Source organism: Mastacembelus armatus, chromosome 18 (assembly GCF_900324485.2).
Source record: "Mastacembelus armatus chromosome 18, fMasArm1.2, whole genome shotgun sequence".
NCBI classification, from domain to species: domain Eukaryota; kingdom Metazoa; phylum Chordata; class Actinopteri; order Synbranchiformes; family Mastacembelidae; genus Mastacembelus; species Mastacembelus armatus.
Window position 1 is genome coordinate 3,265,425 of NC_046650.1, and position 23,436 is coordinate 3,288,860.

The 23,436-nt window shown below is 40.0% G+C and overlaps 1 protein-coding gene across 6 annotated transcripts in view; it reads right to left on the minus strand.

Moving 5' to 3' along the window:
- The window catches only part of sorcs2 (sortilin-related VPS10 domain containing receptor 2), a 316,012-nt gene extending 298,176 nt beyond the window's left edge, over positions 1-17,836 (minus strand). For 3 of the 6 annotated variants that reach the window (XM_026297825.2, XM_026297806.2, XM_026297784.2), the window contains exon 1: positions 17,382-17,836. In XM_026297825.2, the coding sequence (XP_026153610.1) occupies positions 17,382-17,735 (354 nt within the window). In that variant the 5' untranslated portion in view covers positions 17,736-17,836. The remainder of the gene's footprint in view (positions 1-17,381) is intronic. The other 3 variants (XM_026297816.2, XM_026297798.2, XM_026297791.2) reach the window with 1 other exon arrangement.
- Between the last annotated feature and the right edge of the window lie 5,600 nt (positions 17,837-23,436).

Genomic DNA, 23,436 nt, shown 5'->3' on the forward strand with positions numbered 1-23,436 from the left:
CTGTGGTTTTGTATGAGGAAGTCTGGAGGGGCAGAGAAGTATGTTCGAGTGGTGCAGGACATGTATGAGAGCTGTAAGACAGTGGTGAGGTGTGCTGTAGGGGTGACAGAGGAGTTCAAGGTGGAGGTGGGACTGCACCAAGGATCGGCTTTGAGCCCCTTCTTGTTTGCTGTGGTGATGGACAGGCTGACAGATGAGGTTAGACAGGAATCTCTGTGGACCATGATGTTTTCAGATGACATTGTCATCTGTAGTGAGAGCAGGGAGCAGGTGGAGGAAAATCTAGACAGGTGGAGGAAAGTGTCAGGTGTGATGTGTGACAAAAGACTGTCAGCAAAAATGAAAGGAAAGGTGGACAAGACAGTGGTGAGACCAGCAATGTTGTCTGGTTTAGAGACAGTGGCACTGAGAAAAAGACAGGAGGCAGAGCTGGAGGTAGCAGAGCTGAAGATGTTGAGGTTCTCTCTGGGAGTGACGAGGATGGATAGGATCAGGAATGAGGACATCAGAGGGACAGCTCATGTTAGATGTTTTGGAGAAAAAGCCAGGGAAGCCAGATTGAGATGGTTTGGACATGTTCAGAGGAGGGACAGTTAATACATTGGTAAAAGGCTGCTGAGGTTAGAGCTGCCAGGAAGGAGGCCTAGAGGAAGACCAAAGAGGAGGTTCTTGGATGTAGTGAAAGAGGACATGAGGATAGTTGGTGTGGGTGAGGAGGATACAGAGGATACAGAGGATAGGGTTAAATGGAGGCGGATGATTCGCTGTGGCTGAAGGGAGCAGCCAAAAGGAAAAGAAGAAAGAAGAACCAAGAAAATAAAATTGCAAAGAAAAGAAAATATGACAAGGCATTTATTGCCTTCAGCTCTCACCAGTACAATGCTGGCTAATGAGGAGACCACAGTGTGTTGTGTGTCTGAAAATATGAACATTAGCTTTTGACAGTTTGAAAGTGAACATGTTAAGACCACATATATTTTATTTTGTTAATAAAAAGTTGCAGTGAGTTTCCAGCATTACACAACATATGTAAATGTCCAACAATGACCTAAAATCATCCTACACAACAGTGTATATGTTTCAGTATATAGCCACAAAGTCTATGTCAGGAGGAGGTTGGAGTGGATAGGTGAGTCAGACAACACAAGACTTTCCCACAGGACACTAGTGTTCAATTCCAGTGTGAAACACTGTGTTTTTATTGTTTTTTTACACTTGGCATCATAACCCTGTGTTTATGACAGCTTCCATGACAACAAAGCTCCTGTGTTGTTGTTTCCGTTGGCACTGTTTTTGCCGTTCTGCCTGATAATATGAGGGCTGTTTCAGGAGATGCCATAGGTCAGGGACAAACCTATATTTGTTTGGGTTTCAGGGCTTGTTGACAGGTTCAATCCCAGGATGCTATTCCACAACAGTGCATACTACCGCACCATCAAACATAAAGACAAACACGTTAGGTTATTCTGTTTCTAAATTGTCCGTAAGGATAAGTCTGAATGTGAATGGCTCTGTCATTACTGTGTTTAAGTACAGTCTCACAGTGCAGACAGCATGGTGTAGAGTCTTTGTCTTCTTTAATTACTGACATCTCTGTGCAAGTTCTGGCAAACCAGGGAACTTTACTATTACTGATAACACTGGTCTACCAGGAGAAAGCCTCAGAAATAAAAGCAGCAAAATTTGACCAGAATTGGGTCACTAGTAAAGGAAAATGAAGTCCTGAGTGTTAATTGGCTCCAGTTTCAAAGATTCAGGTCAAAATTGCGTCAAAATAATTCATAATTAGGAGGGTGTGTGTGTATGAGGTGAGAATAGACTCAGGATCAGCAACACTGAAAAGTAGGATTTGAATGTATGAAAATTTTAGTTTCAGAACTGACGGTTATTATTCAAACCTTTAAAAATAAAATTTGAATATCTGAAAAAATGCTTCATTCTTTTCGGTGTTACAAATCAGTCTCTTCAAGTTTTAAAACTTGTTTTGCAAACATTCAACTCTGTCCTTTCAAACATTCAACTCACTTTTTTCAGACATTCAACACTTTTTTCAGAGTTTCAGATCTGCTCATTCTGACCCTGTCTTAGCAGGCAAAAATGATCTTAAACTTAAAAAAAAAATGTGCACACTTACATAATGGTTTTAAAACTTTGAACTGTTGGAAAGCAAGATTTGAATGTCTGAAAATGTGGCTTTGTTCTTTTCAGTGTTACAAGTCAGTCTCTTCATGTTTTAAAACTTGCTTTGTAAACATTCAACTCTGTTCTTTCAGTGTTTCAACTTGTTGTCTGACACTCGAGTGTCAGATCACATTTCTGACCCTGTTTTTTACAGGCGACAGATCTGAAACTTTGCAGAAGACCAGGGCGGGAGCTCACAGATGCTCCACCAATCACAGAGCTTCTAAGAAAAAAAGCCAAACAGCTAACAGTGATAGTCTACAACTAAAAGTTGCTCTCAGCGTGTTGAAAGCGCGTTACTCCACCCACTGTGTTAAAAAACAGCCCAGTTAATTGTTCTGCACATACTGTACCTCCATTAGTGCTCGATGAGGCATCTGCTTTATGGTATCCATCTTTATAGACGTCCAGTGGGACTAATCAAACCAAGTAGAGAGCTAACCAGGACATTTTAATACCTAAATATAAACAACCTGTTTTAATGCCTAAACATAAATTCACCTGTTAATATAAGGTATTGGCACCATGAAATACTATTCTTGTAGCTGCTGAATTTCTTATGTCAATTGTCTATGTGTGATTATGCTTCATAACTTTCTGCAAGCTGTGATATAGCAGTGAGAATGATGCCACACCAATTTATCTGTTTATTGTCACCAATAACATAACTTTCCACTCATTTATTGGTTTTATAGCTAACATTTTCAGAAATGGTTTTGGTAGAACTGGTAGCTTAGAGATAAACAGCACCTTTTAATGAGTACATATTCTCACATTTGGGCTTTTGACACAAAAAACCAATGGAAACATCTATTTGGTTATAAAGTAACTGTGTATCATCTTGTATTATTCATCACGTTTATAAGCTTCCATATGGTATAACAACTGTTGCTGTGTCCTAATTGTCTGAGAATTTGAACCGAGAAAACATAAGTGGACCCACACCTGGACCAAAACCTTTACCTTTGCTAATAAAAGACCAATAAAAGACAGGCATCATGATCATCAGACGCCCCCTCCCTTGTAGGCAAGTATACTCACCTATATATAGAGATAATTATAAATCTTTATTGTGAAATATGTTGAAAACTTTAGCCAAGCAGCACTTTTATCACCTGTTTTCTAATTCATCTAATCAAAATACATAAGACTTAGCACATTTTATCTCAGAGTTTAATCATTTCAAAATGTGATGACAGACATCTATGCTTTCACCTGTTGCTTTTCATATAGACCTATGTCTAGCCCACCCTCTACATTATCGCCAGTCCTGGAGATTTATGCTTATTTTGTGATAAACAACAACCACAAAATTTGACAGCAATATATTCACTACTATGGTGGTAGAAGGTGGGCTGACATACAAAAGGCTGCTCCTTTGTGTTTTTTAGCTTCTTTATTCAGTTTGCAATTCATTTTATAATTGGCAATTCAATATGCAATTTGAACATAGAACTTGGATATGCATTCTGCAATCAACAATTCAATAGGCAAAATGGCAATTCAACACCAAGTGTCACTGCTGCCCTAACTCACCTGTCAATTAGCTGCCATGTGTTAAAGTTATCTCAGCAAGATTAGTTTGTTAGCTATGTAGCTATTCTGTAGTCCTGCTCTGCAAATAAACAGCACTGCTAATGTTTTGTCTGAGCAGGTGTCCCAGCAGCTGACAGTCCTATGTGGTATGATGCATTCATACCTAAACAGCTCACACTCAGATGACTAACCTGCATATTAAAACCACATAATCACCCCATTTAAGACTATTTTTAGGATCCCAGTTGGCTGACTGTCAAGTTGTCTTTGTAAGCCTCCCCAACTCTCCCTTTACAATGCAGAAGACTGAAGTCACCTGACACCACTATTGTGACAAGCAGCACTTCAAACAATAATTCAATTTGTCGCTGGTTTGCATCTTTATTCTCGCCAACAGGCATGCATCTCCTTTCAATCAAGAAAAAGTAAAGCAGAAAGAGATGGTGGAGAGACACAGAGAGGTAGTTGGAGGTAGCAAACAGTCTGGGAGTGCGGCAGAGTATTTTACATTGTTGCCAGCTGTTAGATCACAGAGAATAGCCTCGTCTTTTTCATGTTAAACAACAGCTGTTTTTGACAACACATTTGTTAAACCCACCCAAGGAACATGCAGAGTTTAGATGAAAGAGGCCTAAGTGTAGAGTGTGTTTTTCTTCCCTTTTCCTGTTCTTTCCTCCCACACACTCCCACCAACACCACACCTCCCCTGACACATCAGTGCTCTAATTGCTGTCAACATGAGTCACCAATGTTCAGACCATGCTTTTTATTTCCAGGGAAAAGAATTATTACTGGCAAGCTTCAAACCCATCAACACATGGTAATTCCTGTTTTAGTGGTTTAAGTTGCCGTGTGTGGGTGTAGGTGTGTGTGAGGTTGACACAGTGAGCAGGCATGTCAATGCTGGTGGAACTTAGGTGGCAGAGATGACTTTGAACTGTGGACAGAGTTCTTTCTAAAAAAAAACAGACCTGGGCTCTTTAGCACTAAACCAAAGCGTAAATCTTCATGGTTCCCTGGAGAAATGCTAGAAAAGTTCTCTTTAGGACCACACTGAAATTTAATTACATTGCTCATCCATGATGGTAAAAAGAAACATTTACAAAAGTTTTAAAAGAATGCTAATGTGGTAAATTGTCATTTGAAAAGACCAGAGGGATTTCTGAGTTACTATAGTTCGATATGAAATTACTTCATCCCAGGACGTTTCTAACTTTGAATACAAAAGAAAGCCTGTTTCAAAAACAAATGAAGCAGCTGCACAGCATTTATACTACTTATGTAGTGCATTAAATCAGCAGGTTTTTATTATGTGAAACATACTAATTGCAAAAATATGTACCAGTTTCAGCAATAAATGTATAATGACATCCTAGAGAACTAGACGAAGTGCAAACTAATGAAAATATTCATCAATATATATATAGTCCCAAGTTTCAACCACAGAAACCTTATAAGGGTAAAACTGCCAGTCCTACAAGAGGCTCATTGAACAACAGAGTATGTTATTTGTAATTGCTTAAGTATTTTTAGATACTCCAGTTGTCCAATCTCAAATCAATGTTAACTAGCTGATTTTTATAATAGAAAGCAATTTACAACCACATATGTGTACCTGTACAGTGGGTACGGAAAGTATTCAGACCCCTTTAAATTTTTCACTCTTTGTGTCATTGCAGCCATTTGCCAAAATCAAAAAAGTTCATTTTATTTCTCATTAATGTACACTCAGCACCCCATCTTGACAGAAAAAAACGGAAATGTAGAAATTTTTGCAAATTTATTAAAAAAGAAAAACTGAAATATCACATGGCCATAAGTATTCAGACCCTGTGCTCAGTATTGAGTAGAAGCACCCTTTTGAGCTAGTACAGCCATGAGTCTTCTTGGGAATGATGCAACACGTTTGGAACTTGTGATGCAACAAGGATTTGGGGATCCTCTGCCATTCTTCCTTGCAGATCCTCTCCAGGTGGCCAGTCAAGAACGGTCACAGAGTTGTTCCGAAGCCACTCCTTTGTTATTTTAGCTGTGTGCTTAGGGTCATTGTCCTGTTGAAAGGTGAACCTTCGGCCCAGTCTGAGGTCCTGAGCACTCTGGAAGAGGTTTTCTTCCAGGATATCTCTGTACTTGGCCGCATTCATCTTTCCTTCAATTGCAACCAGTCAGGGCAGGTGATGAGCAGTGCCTGGTTTTCTCCACACATACCGCTTAGAATTAACGCCAAAAAGTTCAATCTTGGTCTCATCAGACCAGAGAATCTTATTTCTCATAGTCTGGGAGTCCTTCATGTGTTTTTTGGCAAACTCTATGCGGGCTTTCATGTGTCTTGCACTGAGGAGAGGCTTCCGTCGGGCCACTCTGCCATAAAGCCCCGACTGGTGGAGGGCTGCAGTGATAGTTGACTTTGTGGAACTTTCTCCCATCTCCCTACTGCATCTCTGGAGCTCAGCCACAGTGATCTTTGGGTTCTTCTTTACCTCTCACCAAGGCTCTTCTCCCACGATTGCTCAGTTTGGCTGGATGGCCAGGTCTAGGAAGAGTTCTGGTCGTCCCAAACTTTTTCCATTTGAGCATTATGGAGGCCACTGTGCTCTTAGGAACCTTGAGTGCTGCAGAAATTCTTTTGTAACCTTAGCCAGATCTGTGCCTTGCCACAATTCTGTCTCTGAGCTCCTTGGGCAGTTCCTTCGACCTCAGGATTCTCATTTGCTCTGACATGCACTGTGAGCTGTAAGGTCTTATATAGACAGGTATGTGCCTTTCCTAATCAAGTCCAATCAGTTTAATTAAACACAGCTGGACTCCAATGAAGGAGCAGAACCATCTCAAGGAGGATCAGAAGAAATGGACAGCATGTGAGTTAAATATGAGTGTCACTGCACAGGGTCTGAATACTTATGACCATGTGATATTTCAGTTTTTCTTTTTTAATAAATTTGCAAAAATTTCTACATTTCTGTTTTTTTCTGTCAAGATGGGGTGCTGAGTGTACATTAATGAGAAATAAAATGAACTTTTTTGATTTTGGCAAAAGGCTGCAATGACACAAAGAGTGAAAAATTTAAAGGGGTCTGAATATTTTCCGTACCCACTGTATAATCTAATACTGTAACTTATCCTTTGTCAGTCAGATTCATGCACACATGCTCTGATATATCAGGGGTGGCCAACTCCAGTCCTAGAGAGCCACTGCCCTACTTGTTTTCCAACCAACGCTCCCTTTCCAGCTTCAGATTGACTGAACACACCTGATCAAGGTAATCAGCAGTTGCTTCAGGTAGGGATAGTTGGAAAACAAGCAGGGCAGTGGCTCTCAAGGACTGGAGTGTCCACCTCTGTGATGTATAAATAAACTTTTATGCAACCATGTTGTATTTTATTGTGCAGCTTTGCATTCGCCTCAGCCAATCATAACCAAAGAGGAAAAGCTTCATGCAGTTGTTGTGCAATTGGCTTAAGACAGAAACTGAAAATAACCAGGTCCCTGGTGAGAGATGGGGTCTAGATAGGGGGTGGTGATAGAAAGTGGGGAGGGCTTAGTGCTGAAGAGCCAATCTCCAAATTTGATGCTGTGAAATACTAAGGAAACCCTACTGGGCCACATTTCACAACTCTCTGAGGGGCTCTATAGGGAGTTTTCCCACTGCTCCTATAGTAACTGCAGGCAAACAAGCCGGCACACACACATTTCACACCACCCCCTCACACACATAACTATAAAAAGTTTTACCAGAGCCAAATTCCACAGGGCTATATATCTATATGCCATTATTGTCTGTTGAAAAATATGCAACTTCAGACTTGGTCATTTAACATTTCATCTGCATATCAGACTGCTAGGTCGTCTATTCTGTGATTAAGAATGTGCTTTGCTATTTTCATGGCAATCTTGACAAGTGGCAATTTTGCTCTGATGACAAAACTGGAGATGGTCACCTTACATCTTTAACTTCTGGTTACCATGAACAGAAATTTCAAATTTCATGGAAAGTACATGGAAATCGTAATTATTCCTCGAGATACCCTGTGAAGAACCTGATCAAAGACATTACAAAAAAGAATCCTGATGGCAGTGACAAGATATGTCACTCTTGGTCACACAAAGACAAATAGGTGGGTGAGAGCATCAATAAATGGGAAAAGATTTCCAGATAAATGCAAAAATGTATGATGGTCAGTCCAAAAACAGGCTTTATTTCCTTTGTTCCTGACAAACTCAATCTGATTAATATACATTTATGCTAGAGCTATACATGAAATATGCAGGACATGGGTGCGAGGCGAGGGACCACTCTGAATTCAGATCAGGAACCAAACCACTGGAAGACACCAACAGGATTCCAGTGTGGGTTGCCAGGGCAACATGAGCAGGAACTTTCAACCATGACAGCCAAACTGTGGAGGACGATGAGGAGAGCACAAAACAACTGGGAATGCAGGAGGGAAAAAAGCTCTGTGTTTACAGGGACAAAACTGGGAAAACAATGAAAGCATGCTGGGTTCATTTTCACACATAACAAAGAAAAGAAAGTTTGGAGATATGTTCAACCACACGAGGGGCTTTCTTGTGTACCACTGTCTGCCAACTAGCTGTTTTAACTGTCGCTTGGTAACGAGTGCCCCCCGCTCCATCACGCACACACAAACACACACACAGGCAAACACAATAACCCTTATTTGGAAGTTAGTGAGCTGACACACATACACACCTCCCTCATTTGCATACAGCAATGTAGGATCAAACAAACAACAATCTCTCAGCCTTGTTGCCAGCAGGCACAGAACAACCTGTAAGACAAACAGCAGCATCCACCTGGAATCACGAAACACTTAATTAGACAGCAAGACTAGAGTGATACTGCTTGTGTACTTTCCCATGGTCCTGTTATCGAGGCAACCATTGCATCGAAGGAACAAATGCTACCTACCGCCAAACTGCAAAAGCGATGCTGTGCCCACACTGAGGCCACACTAAGAAGGCCTTGGATGAAGATCTTACTGACGAATAAGATCAATCATCAGTCACTGTGCTCTTATGTTTCAGACCATTAACTCTGTTGTAGTCAGGGTCAACTCTGCCAACAGATCAGACAGATATATGCATGTGTTGTATCACACTGAGGGCTATTGTTATTCTGCCAGGTAGCTTGATTCCTATGAAAAGAATTGGGAAAACTGAGACTGACTTTGGTTTGAATATCTGTGTTTGACCATTTTAATAGCAGGAGTGTATATGTAATCTTCAAGTTTCCAAAAAACTTCCATCTTAGCTAAGCTTTTACCTTAGACCTTAGACAATTATGAAACACCAAAATGCTAAGACCAGTGCTTGGTTAGGTGAGTATTAATGCAGGGACACCAGAAGGGCTCCTGCCATGCTTTTTTCCCCAACTATCCCTGCTGTACACTCTGCTGATTCCCAAGACCAGGCGCGTCTTAGAGAACTGGTTTTGATTTGTTTATATAGGTACTGCAGGTCTTGTAGTAACAAGGCAGATACAACCAAAAGCATTTAAATAACTAAAATGATCATTTACTATACCTAAAAAAGTAAAACAGAAACCATTTTATAGTGTTAATATGATGTTATGCATTTGGGTAACCACAAACATTGACTGAGGATCAGAGAATCAGATTTATTTAGGCATTGATTTGAGATCAGCAGTTGCATATGTTCCATCCCTTTTTGTCAAGGATACGCCATAACATTACAGAGAGCCTGCCAAAATTCAAAACATTTTATGAAACAATCTGACATAACCACATGACTTGGCTACTTTGATACATGCCCCAAAAGAGTGTTTCAAAACACAAGTGCTGCCAATACTTCAAAGTATGTCAATATGCTGCTCAAATCTGTCACTGCAAATAACCCAAACTAAGTCCAGGTATAATCTATAGCAACTGAACTTCCACAGTGCCACACTAACCATGCTAATGACAAACATTAGAAATCATTATGGAATACTGTCAATATTTGGCAAAATGTCTTTTAGAACCCAGTGAATTGAGCATGCTGCAAATATAATCTTATAAACACATAAATGCTAGCAGGAAGCTATTTTCTTGAACAATCTTTCAAGGTTCCATGTTAAAGTCTCTGTTATGCTATTTAACACACGTTGAGGAGTAGGTAGAAGATAAGCATTATTTTAAAGGTTATTATCAGCTTCGCATAATGGCACTGTATCTTTCAAAACCCTATGGGGAAACAGTGCATGATAGGCATCAATCTTCCATAAAAAGGAAGGCAGGAGCCATCTGACATTGCAGAAGCACAATCTGCTGGTCCTAACAGCCATCCTGACTAAATAACCTGTGTAGTGGTATGGTACTTTGTAATTTGGTGACCATGAATGATTTACACATTTAAAAAGAGCGAGAGAAGAACTAAGCAAACACGTCTGATGATTTACAGTCTGGGTTTTGAAGTGTCTCTTTAAGCAGGATGAATGAGGGCAGACAAGATAAATGACAAGAAAGGCTCTCCTCACATGTGCAAACAATTTTCTACCGCAGAACAACCAGAGGCCAACTGAGCTGACTGTTCAATATGTGAAGCGTGAACAAATGCCTTTCACATTAAGTCAGGCCCAAGATAGCATGTCTGCACGTGCATGTGTGAGAGAGTGTGGCTTTGTATTGTTACAGCTTACATGTGTGTGTATATATCTGCAGGAGCCATGGTTTACCATGCAAATAAAGGCAAGTATCTTATTATAAAAGATTATGGTTCCTTCTAAATATGCAATTTAAATTCAACCAATGCCATGTTTAGATGAGATGTATAGTGCAGGCAGATAATCCTTTGAATTGATTGGCTAAAATGATGCTTGCAATCACAAGGTGGTGTTGGCAAGGTAACTGGAGCGTAAGGTGGGAAGGAGAGGGAAGATGAGGATAAAAGGTTTACATAAAGAAAGAATGTGGAAGAAAAATTAAGAGGCAGAAAAGAAGGAATTCCTTGTTATATTTATGTCACCAAGAGAAACTCAGTTTTTCAGGACCTGGAATGAACTGGTAACATGGATTGTCTTACCAAAAACAAACATTTCATTTACAATACATTAAAATGGAAAACATTTTCTCACCTAACTAGCAGCAAAGTTAATGTGACCCAAGTAGAAATGATAAACAGTGAAGGGATGAATCAAATAACCAAAAAAGAGTTTTGCCCAAAAGAGGTTTAAATACGCAGACAAATTTATTCACAAACATGACAGGCGATCCAATTTAAATCAGACTATTCGCCACCACTTTACAGTTCCCTACAAGCAAGGTGACTGAAACCACAAATAAGCATGTATTCAATATAACTACAGTGATACTAGGCCCAACACAGCATTAAAAGCCCCACAAGAAAAACTGAACACACAGAATGGTCAATACAATTAGATCAAGAGAAGACAAGAAAGAAAAAAACAAGACTCAAACTCTTATACATATTTAAAATGAACCTGCCCTCAAAATGTGTCCTGAACCAGAAAAAAAGCCCAGGTGGGCTTTCAATCCTTTTTTTAGACTGGGTCCTAGTGCTAGCCTACAGTTTCCCAGCTCCTCTACATGTAAAACTGATGATGTCAGCGAATAACTAGCAATGTGACAGTGAATAGGTGGATGAGATCTCCTGATTATCCTGGAACATCCAGGGTCGTGGTGGTCTGGAGCCAATGCCAGCTGACACTGGGAGATAGGTGGCGTACTAGTCTCTCACAGGGCTGACACAGAGACAAACGCTCACACTGACACCAGTGGTAACGTGAGAACAGCATTCAGCCAGTGAGCTGCTGCTTTAGGTGCATAGACAGAGAGAGCAAAGCCAAAGAGGTAGCCAAGGTGCATTATTTACAATGTGCTAATATGGAGAACATATGTGATAAAACTGATGGGGGTTCATGCTCATCAACACTGGGAAACAGCATTTCTTTACAAGCTGACAGGACAGGGTCAAGACCCACCTCTTGAATTTTTAATCAATGTGGCTCTAAGGATGGCAGTGTCAGTTCATTTGTCCAACACCTCCATGGACTACCATAAAAGGTTATACATCCCTGGTAACCAGAGGATGTATTCTCATGAGTAGCAGTCTTATAAGATTTTATCCACTGCTGCACTTACCCTGTGAAATACCACAACATCAGACTCCGATGGTTTCTAGAGGACGTACCCCAGTGACATCAATCCCCTGCCTTCGCACAACACTGCTAACTCAGTAAAAATGATACACATACGTTAACTTTGGCACTGAATTTCCCTTTGGGGATGAATGAAGTTCATTTCATCTCATCAGTGTGCACATGTGGCATGCTGACATTAGCATGTATCTCAAAACAACCAAAAAAAGCAGCTAGCAGATTTAAGGCCAAGAAATATTAGAATCTTCACATACATCACTATGGGTTTGCAACAAGATGCGCACCTGTCGTAGTTCCCTGAATACTTTCTATCCACCCATCATCTACAGCAGGGGTGTCAAACTCATTTTAGGTCAGGGGCCATATGGAGGAAAATCTATTCCCAAGTGGGCCGGACCGGTAAAATCATGGCATAATAACTTAAAAATAACGACAACTTCAGATTTGTTTCCTTTGTTTTACTTTAGTCCAAAATAGTACAAGCACATTCTGAACACATCACAAATAATGCTCTTTACAAAACACTTCAAATTAGTTGAAAATTCTGAGGGAAAAATTAGTGCAATTTCAAGAACACAATGCCTCAGTGATTGGAGCTTAAACTTCGTCTCATATCTATCTACTATCTACTCTATCTACAAAGGCATACAACTTTAAGTCACAGCCTTTCTGGGATTGAACAAAATACTCTTCTAAGTATCGAATACCTCATTCGTCATTTCCACATTTTAATCCTGAGCTAACTCACCACACCATACAAACGGAGGTAAAAACTACTGAAGCGCGTAATGTTCGAAGTAGAAGATTTAATAGGCAGAACGACAAGGCAGCTAGCTCCGGGCCAGCTGACAGGTGTAGGCCTACTTGCTCAACTCCGATATAAACAGTTTGCCTGCTTAACATAATCGCTATTGCAACACCCAGTGGACACATTTAGAACAGCAGTTTCTTTCATTGAAAAATTGCAGCTAATTTAAAATTCAAATCATCTCACGGGCCGGATTAAACCCGTTTGCGGGCCTTATCTGGCCCGCGGGCCGTAAGTTTGACACCCCTGATCTATAGTCTATCCTGACACAACCAGGGACCTGCTCCCCCTGCACACTATTTTATTCCTGTATAACTAATATCAGCTCTGGAACAGTGTGACAATATATCGGATTGTTGTTTTTCAGGCAATCAAATAGTTTTATACTGGTTTTTTTATTTAAATACTGGAGTGGCTGAGTACATTCAGTGTTCTACTTTCACTTATTCCCACCCAGGAGAGCTCTTAAACCAGGAAGCGGCAGGAATTACCCACAATTCCCCAATGGGGGTGGAGGGTTGGACGACAGTTTGGACTGTCAGCGCCCCTTTTGCCGCTCATTAATCACTTAGGCTACTGTGGGACAGACCACCAGGGACAATACACACAAGCACACACCCACAAATTTGAAAAAGATGTGAGTGCACTGCCAATATAATCTGTCACTCCTTGAAACAGTAGATACACGCAAAACAGAGAAACTATTAAACATTGAACTGTTTCCTCAGTGATACAGATCCAAACATGGGAGACACACACAGATAGTGACACTGTTCATCACCATAGAGAGGAGATAGAAATAGAAGGAAGATGAACATGGCTCAGAGTTCCCTGGGGCTAGTCAACAACTCAGAGAGAAGAGCAAGAGAGACACAAAGAGAGTCCTTTAATAGTGGAGGCTTTCTTCATTCAGAAGCCTGGTATCATGTTAGCTGCATGCTCCTTCTCACGATGTCTTCCGGGACCCACTGAATTTCTATACGCATGCATATTTATGCCAATGAATAATGTTTATTGTTTATTTCTCTTTTTTCACGCCTTGTGATGCTTTATACCTTTGAGTAGTGGCAGTTACAAATGTTTTCTGCTTTCTATCAGAAACACATGTAACTGTAGTAAGGCCTTGAATGCGTCTATATTTACTGTTGTAACACATATGAGGTGTCTTTTCTTTGAAAACTTCTCTACATCAGCATTAGCTGTAAAATTCAGTGAACAAAGTAGTATAAACTAACCCACAACATTCACTTCTTCAAACACAAACTGGCTGACTTTAGGAGATGGAAAGTCAAGACATTATTTTATTTTATTTTCCCTTGGATATTTTTCTCATTACTAATAATAATTTATGGCAGATCTCTGTAAAAAACAGTTGGGAACACCATCACAATAACCATTGTAGCACCAGGAGTGAGTTGAAATCCTGAATTTCATGAAGAAATGACTCAGCCAACACGAGTAAGGGAATTACTTCAGCCTGAAACTGAGAGATAAAACAAGCCTGATGCTTATTTGCTGTTGTGATATTTTCTTAATGAGAGATGTACCCATACATGCAGATTTACTATGTACAATTACAGCCACAAAATATGCTGCATAATGAGCTGAGAAGAACAGAAATAGTATTTTCTTTTCTTAGAAATTCTCTGTTGCATTTTTGTTCTACAGCTCATCAATATTATCAGGGAGTTGTGGTTGTGACCTTTGACCTCCTTATTATTGGATTTTTTTTTTCTTTGATGATTGAAATTCTGAAACCTGAGCAGGATTTTACTGATGCACTTATTGTATTTTAATCTAGATTCCACTTATGTTTTAATTTGCCTCCACACACTCATGCTCTAACACACCTCCTTTTTCAGACACACACACATTTAAACAGCTATCTCTACACTTCAAAGACACCTCTGGAGGATTCCTGATGTAAAGCTCTTTATACTCAAAGCCATCAATAGACCAATCAAGGCTTGTCAAAGTAAAGTGACTGTCACCATCAGCGTGACAGGGACACAGGACAGTACACAAAGAGCTGTTTTCAATAACAGCTCTTTTACTATGCAGCTAGATGAACAATTCATCCTCTTGTCAAAACACTTTGCAGCCTTGTAAGTGATAGTTTTCAGCCGGAACACAAACATACTGATATTACACGCAGACATATTACATGCAGCTAACCTTAAAAGAAAGACAAAACCATGTTTTTTTAGAAAAATGACAATATTCAGGTTTGTCTGTATTACGTCTCTGACAACACATCGTCGAGAAAGGTGTGATGGCACTGTTTACCGTCTCATCAGTAACTTAAATTTGGAAACTCCAAGACTCAAGAATGAAATGATGAAACAAGAGAGGAGGTAGAAATTAATTTTCCCACCCATCAATCTGTGGTCCACTCATAAATGTCACCCTTAGGGAAATTGAATGTCACCATTTGTCTGTGTTTATTAGGCTGGGATGAACTTGGTTTCATCGACCTTTCAGAATATGTACTCATGCCAAGTTTATTGAGGATAAGTCAAACTCAAAGTTGCTCCGCCTGGCAGAGCATGAGCATTAGGAGCCCCCTGGACGCCATTAAAAAATAAAACAAGAGGCCATAGAGACTAAGAAGTCCACTGGGAAAATGTCAATTTTATTTTATTATTTAAATGCCCAGTCTTAAATGCCAAAGTACTAGAAGCCTACAAGTCATTATTGAATTACAGTGCCCTGTTTTCAGCAGTGACTTCAGGGCACTTTGTTTGAGAGGATTTGGAACAGGAGTTTAAGATCTGAAATGACATGAAAATAAATGTTTACTAAAAGCAGTAAGTATCCATTGTGTACTCATTCAATCAAAATGGTAATTACCAAAAAGATGGAATTTTACTCTTGCTGTCTGAAACTTAGCATGTAGTAGCAGTCAGTGCCAGGTTTGCAGGCTAGCTTTTATGACTCTTCCATAAGGCTAAAATGACAATTTATTAAACCATTTACAAACCACAACTATGTAAATGTAAACAAAAAAGTGAAAAACATCATTTATTAATATTTGTACACTGTGTCAGCTGGTGCATCAGCCAAGGCAATAGGACATTCCAACTGAAAGGTTTGAGGGCTAGACTACAAAAATGGCTTCTTCCCAATATCTGCAGACTCATTATAGATAAATATCCTAACACAATGAGTTAGGAATTTTTTTACTTTCTGTTCATCCTTAAAGCAGCAAGGTCCTTTGTGGGTTAATAGAAACACCAAAACATTTATTTAATGGTTTAAATATTTCAGATCCTCCACCTCTCTCATGCAGTAAACGTGGACACACTGCACAAGTTAATAAGATTTCTGGCTACTAAAACTCAACTTCACATCCACTAGCATGTGAAAGTGCCTGTAGCAGCTATAAATTCAGCCTCTTTCACCTCTGTCATAATCCAATAAGCTGAATGTTAACCTGCAAATGTCACCATTCATATTATTTACCACCAAATGTGTCATGAAACTCCTGCAAATTTGAATGAAATACTGTACATCATGTTATTTCTGTTTCTGCCAGCAAAATAGCAATGTGTTACAGTGGCACAAAAGGCTCTGATTGTAAGTGATGTCCCTACCAGACACCACCACTCAAATCCCTGGGGTGTCTGTTGATAGTCATCACAAAGACTGCTCTTGTTTACATAGTGGAGCTGATCTCACTTGACCAGCCCCTGAGGAAATATCAGTCATATATATACAGTGACCTTATCATACTTTATGTTGTTTCAGCTACAGTGGAATTACTTAAAAGTCCATAAAATATACCTTCTGAAGTTCAATTCAGTGTCTCTGGAAAGCTAGCAATGACTGGGGATGTATCAAATGTTCATTTTGTCCCAGCTGACATCATTGTTCAAGCCCAGTGGGACTTATTGTTGTGATAACTCTGCATCCATCTGAAATCTACACCAGTGCCACTATTTAGGTAGACGTCTTATTTAGATATCAAAAGTAAGCTTCTACATCCATTTTCATATAAGCTGCATTTGAAACCATAAATAACAAGGCTCCATCATTTATTTAGTCATGACTTCATGTGACTAAATCCAGCACCAAGCTGTGTGTTTAGTGCCTCGTCTCCACACTGGAGCCGTGCGCTTACAGGAGCGTGCGCTTGACTTCTGAATGTTATCATAACCAGTAGCATTCCTGCTTGTTATAGAACCTGTCAAAGTAGGTTGACTAATTGAATATTAAAGGGGTTCCCGGATTAAATGACACATTTGCTGATTGTAGTGCAGTTAAATAAGAGGAAGCTCACACAAAGAACACAGATAATCGTGAGTTTCACTTCGGATGGTTTTCCTGCGCAGCGCAGTGTGAACACAATGACCCTTGGGCATTATGTGATGTAATTGAAGTCTGGACGAAGCTGTGTATACATCTATCTGTGTAGACCCTGCATGGAAACATTTAGAAGTCTTGCTGTTTCAACAAAGCCTGGTGCTTGATAACATCCACGCGCGTACAAGTGTACCACCTGGATGCGTAAAAACCACACCGTTCCTCTTCCTCTCTGAGAGACGCGCGGTGTGCGTCTGCAGAGGCAGCCTGCTATTGCAACAATAACTTGTTTCTGGTAGTGTATGGTGTGATGGGAGTGATGGATGGTGGAAGGTGACAAAGAGCAGTGTGGTGGGGATGGTGCCTGAACCAGTGGATCGTGACGGGACGGGACGAGGAGGGGATAGGCTACTTACGCTGCTGTTCTCTCCAGTCCAGTGGACCATCGCCTGGTTGTGGGTCGCATCCCCTTTGAGCACGAACGAGCTGCTGAGCAGGGACATTTGTTTTTCCTGGGACAGTGCTCTCCTGTAGCGGGGTGAGCCCCCCGTGCCGACGGCTTCCTCGTCACGGCGACTCGTTAAGCTCGGCGGTGAGCTTTCGTCACCGCCGCCCATGTCAAACGCACGGTTCATCCCGCCACGTCGGTTCAAAGCTCCGCTGTCACAGCACACAGGTCCTGGCTGTGCCATCCAGGCCGAGGCGGTCAACAGAAAGAAGCAGAGGTGCGCAGCAGCGTAGACCGGTTCTTGGGAGCGCAGAGGTGCCATGCTTTGCGCCGTAGTAGCGCTCGTATCGCGGAGACTGACGGAGAGACTGCTGATGCTTGTGGAAGATAGATAGGTGTATACTGTAAGCCGAGAGAGAGAGAGAGAAAGAGTGAGGGAGGGGACCTGGAGCGAAAGCAGACAGTGGGAACAACGTGGACGCGTCTCTGTGCCAAACGGGATCCACAGGACGGCGCAGCGGCGCCATCTGCTGCCCTGCAGCCGCAGCATCCTACAACTCCTCGGTCCATTTCATCCACTGTCACTACTGAAGGAATTCACATTTCAAATACGCAACTGTTTTTCTGGTACATTTTAGTGTAAAGTCTCTGACTGGTTATCATTTTATACAGATGTAAGAGTAAAGCCTGGAAGGTAGAAGTGTGCAGATAGTTTCTCATCAGTTCTGGCACAATCTATAAAGATCCTCAAAACACTCCGTGCCATTATGGTTCAATGCTACATGCTGCTTTCACATAGATTTCAAATGGATTAGAATATGTTCAGGTGATGTACTTCTTCTCAGTGGTGAAAAGGCCTTTTTGCCATTTTACTCTCAGAGCCTTCATCAGCATCCTTATTGTAAATCCTGTCATGCAAAAGATCTGTCATAATCTTTAAAACATATGCTTCTTGTTTTACTTTATTTTACACTTTCATCACTATATTTGTCTGTCAGTATCCTTTGTGGCTTTGAAGGTCAAACTGTATGTAACAATATATTTGTTACAGTGCAAGGTAAAGCCTTAGCATGCTGTGCTTATAATGCTGGTTCAAAATAAATACATTTAATTTGCATAAATAATCGAATTTCTGTGAGCAGGTGGAGCATTGACCTAAGATTGAGATGTCACACTTTGGTCAATATGTAAGTCATATTGATCATCAGTCAATCAGCCTAGGATCTTGGGATTGTTTACTAGTGTAAAGTTCCTGGATTCTCTCATTTCATCTTTGCTCAGATGTCCTAAAGCAGTGGAAAACTTCACTGAACCACATTTGCATGCTGTCGGCCCACTCATCCTCTTCACTGCCTGTGTGCTGGTGGCCAGCTGGCAAAGAGGTCATAGGTCACATTTGATCCAACTAAGTAATAGCTCTCCTCTGGGTCTGTCTTTTTATCCAATTATAGGTAGAGGGTGGATTACCCCATGACAATGTGGGTAAGGATTGGTAAGGGTCAGATGTAAAAAAGAAATTTACCTTTTGTTTATGTTGACATTAAGCTACAGAGGTAAAATCCCAATGATGATCTTTCTGTTTTATGGTGTAGATTATTATTTTTACTGAACATGAAGAACAATGCATAAAGAAAGTGCTCTGTGTGACAGGATTAATCTGCCTCAGTGATAACCAGAGTTTGTATAAGACTGTTATACTTTGTATCAACATTTTTAGCCTGGTTTAACTTTGTTTGGTTTTTTGCTGTTGTTGTTGTTTTTGTTTTTACATACAACTTTACTGTTTGGGTTTATTCTCACCACTTTCAATAATAAAAAATAAAAATAGGAAAATATAGAAAGATAAGAAGAATCAGATGCTTAGAATTTGGAAGTTAAAGGACCAGATATTTTCAGACCAAAACAGAGCTCAAAGGAGAAATAATGGTAAGAAAGTTGTAAAATGATAATAAAGTGGTAATAATGGTAAAACAAGGTTATGAAAGATACAAAAATATTGGAGAAGTTAGTAAAGCCTTTTTTAAATTCCCAGTTTGAAAAATAGTCATTGCTGTAAGGCTCTGTAAATGTGAAAAAAACAAAATTGCATCCATGGTAAATAAATGTTACTCTACTAAAACAATAAGATACGAAGTTGTGTTCCAAACACAGTAAGTTACTGCTGACAACTATCTGCTGATGAGGACTCTGAGATGCAACTGAATGCTCTGACAACTCTGATAAGTAGACCTTGAGATAACGTTGATGGCCTGTTTCTAACCCAGTGAAAAAACATCATTATGTCAATTTTGATATTTAGAGTAAAGCTGCTGCACACTGATGCTGCAGAAAAATCTTGTAGTTATAGAAGAAAGATTTAATCGTATGGTCTGGAATTCTGAGTTTGACGTTATTACGTTATTATCTCAGCAGAACCTCTACTTAGACTTCTTCTCTTAGTGACCTGTGAGCAGTATCAGTGATGAAAAGGTGATCTTTATTAATTATTTACATGTCAGAGCCCTTCTGTTGTTGTTGCTGCTTCTTGGGAGTAAATGGATAGTGCAATGTTGTTGGCGCAACTGGTCTCAGATCAGTGCACTCAGGTGTCCTGAGTTGCAGAGCAGGAGCGGAGTCCATCTGAATATTTGATGGTTGAGAGGGCAGAAGGTCCACTAGTGTTACAAAACAGGAGAGAGAAAGAAGCGCACAGAACATAACAACACATTTATATCACACTGTCATACAGAGTTTGTGTATAAGCTGCTTCCTTTTCAACCTCATAGTTTTCTCTCTATCTCTATTCACCTTGAAAATTCACAAACCTGAATTTCAAGTAAGGTTTTGAAAGAAATAAACTTTTTTTTGCAAAGTTAAACCCCTAATGGGCAAAGTCTAGCAACCACAGTTTTGTTATTTAGTTATTTTTTATTCATTTGGCCCTTTTTAACAAAATAATTCAACACACAACACTGTAAATCATTAATGAGCCTGGAAAATGGTGAATAATTTAGTCAACATTAATATATATCAAACTGAATACTACACCTATATGTGATACCTGCTGAACTCACAGATCAGACACTGTTAGGTTATGTATTTGATTTGGCAGGTCTTCAAATGAAAAATGTACATGTGATGATGAAAACAGATCTAGAGTATGTTCAGCATTAAATCAAGTATGTGAGAGGGAGTGTGGATGCTGGCAGGGTGTATGCCCTCCATGACCTCTATTGTCAGCCTTCTGCCTGTAATTGCACCTCCTAAACTGGAGCTTAAGTTTAAATATTTCATACCACTGTGGAGCTCTGTGTGTGCCTGTGTGTATGTCTGTGTGTGTGTGTGTGTGTGTGTGTGTGAGGGTGTGTGTGTGTGTGTGTGTGTTTGTATGTGTGTGGGTAGGGGGAGTACAGATTGGAGCCTGCAGCAAGACTGAATGTAATCTGTTTTAATCTAAATGACAGGCCCAACACGAAAGCCAATTAGGGTGGAAATTAAACAGAAAATGTAAACTGCATTTTTCCAAATGTTCTTGCTTGCTCACAGAATTCAGATTGACCAGGAAAATAACCCTTTTTGCTGGGAGCTTGTATGCAGAGAGTATACTGTATCTAACAATCTGCCTAATCATCAAAATAGGAGATTTGTGGTTAAAAGTAGTGAATTGCTTAACTATCTACATTCTCAACCATAAATACAGCACGTTCTATGAGCCTTTCTCAGTTATTTAGGTTCCCCTGCTTTGCATTACCCTAATAAAGTTTTTTAGTTCTTGCACAAAATTTTAATAGAATCTTTAATACACCTTCACTTCATATTTCCTGAATTTCTTCATGCCCAGCATGAAAGCTCCATAAATTTGAGTTAAGATACACTAAATAAAAATGTACATGATAAAAACCTAGAAAAGCAATACAGCAGAGGCACATGGTCTGTAGAGGTATATTAATTATAGAAAATATTATATAAATAATAACTAATATAAGTCTACATAAAGAAATAATAGTAATGAAAGTGAAACATACAATTAAAATCACCCCTATGCCTTCTCTAATTGGAACCATTTATAGTAAATTATTGTGAAGTTAAACTACTGATCATCCCTGGAGCATATAAAAGCACTGTACAGATGGTATTGGTTCACATTGGTGAGATCTGAATGATTAAATGAAAGAAAGAAATCACAATTAGAGGATCAATCAAGCCATTTCTATTACAAGCTTCCACTAAAGAGGCCGCAGACAGCCTCTGGAAGCTGTTCCCCTGTGGCTCTGTAAAACTAATGCACATTAATCTTCATAACATCCAATTATCCGTGAAAATTTCATGACAAACAAAGGTACATCCAGCAGCCGCTCAGCAGCATGCTTAACAGGCTGGACTCCTGTGGTCCAAGGCTGGCCTCCCCCTGAGCTGTCTCTGTCCTCAGATGATGCAAGACCTGCTGTATTTATCCATTCCTCTCATCTGTGATCACACACACGCACACAAAAGACGATTCCACATGCTCTCATCAATGAGGGCCGTGAAAAATTTACTGATTTCATTTTGCTAAGAGGTAATGCGACTTTCTCCTCAAAGGTTTATAATTGAATTATCAAATTATATGTCACATCCATAAATGAGGTGATATGATGTAGTAATATATATAATCCCATACACACACATATGACCCCTGAAAGCTGACAAAGCTACAAGGTCCTTTCCCTTATTTGGGGATCAGTAATGTTTCTGGGGCCATTAAAGCTCAAGTAATTATTTTTTATATTAGCACCAGATCAAATGGTGCAAATGTTGCTTCCTGCTGGCTGGATGTGTAAATAATGTTTGTGGCCATGTGATATTTAATATACAACACTTGCTCTCCTTTCAACTCCTGAGAATAATATCAGGGTCTTTAGCTGCTAAATGCTTCACTCTGTTCAGCAGTTAGTCTCTAACTGTGTGTGTTTGCCATTTCTGCTGGACAGGTAGTGGGAAACTGCAGAATCAAATAACTGTCTATGGCTTAATCACTTCAGGTGATCTCTTTCACATTACATATAGTCAGGTAATTCACTGTTAACATGCAATTATTGAACGATGCAGCTCTAAGTAACATTTTAAAAATTGCCATTAAACAAAGGTATTTGTGCAATGTGTTATTGGCTGTTATAATATCTCGATGATCATATCTGGCCCCTGTGATGAAACAAACATACACCTCAGTCAAATACAACAAATGCTTCCACCACAGTTTAATGAGATGTTCCACCCCAGTAATGAGGCAGCCAGTGACTGACTCACTGAACTCCTGAACAGTAATTACCATTTACTTTTTCTGATTCAGGAACCTTAAAGCACTTACAGGCACTAAGTCACACACTTTAAACACACGCACACTGGCACAGATGCTTGTATTTCATATCTCCTCTTGCATGGTCTAAAAGGTGTGACCATCTATTAGGAACCATGCTGGTGCTGTCCCCTCTTCTCTCCCACTGCAGACAGAGCCCGTGCCCCTGCGGTCACACTCTGTCATACCACATTAACAGAGGCTGATAACTCACCCTGGCTGCTGGAGCCACACTGACACGAAGAAACAAGGATCTCTCTACACACAAACATGGTGCAGACAAGCTTGTACTGTGAGTATTTTCATTTTCTAGCCACTGTGCAACACATGAATGGTGGACTGTGACCTATATTGAAAACACCAGTACTTGAAGTTGAAGTTGATGAACCTGTTTTAAACACTATATCATACAGCACAACATACTCACTAATTGGTTCTCTATGTCAAAGAGCCTTGAACGTGTTGCAGCAGAAGTGCTAACAAAATTTAATTGCAACTTAAGTACTGAATTGCATCATCAATCAGTGGGCCAGCATTACAGGGAACAGTGTTAAAAAAATATTCATTTATTTCTCAGCAAACCTTGAAATTCATATGCTGATGGACAGCATTTTGATGCTAAATAATAATGACTCCTCCCCGCCAACCCATTTGAGCAGTTATGCGTTGTGGTGCGTTCTGATGAATGATGTGCTAAGCTGTGTCACAG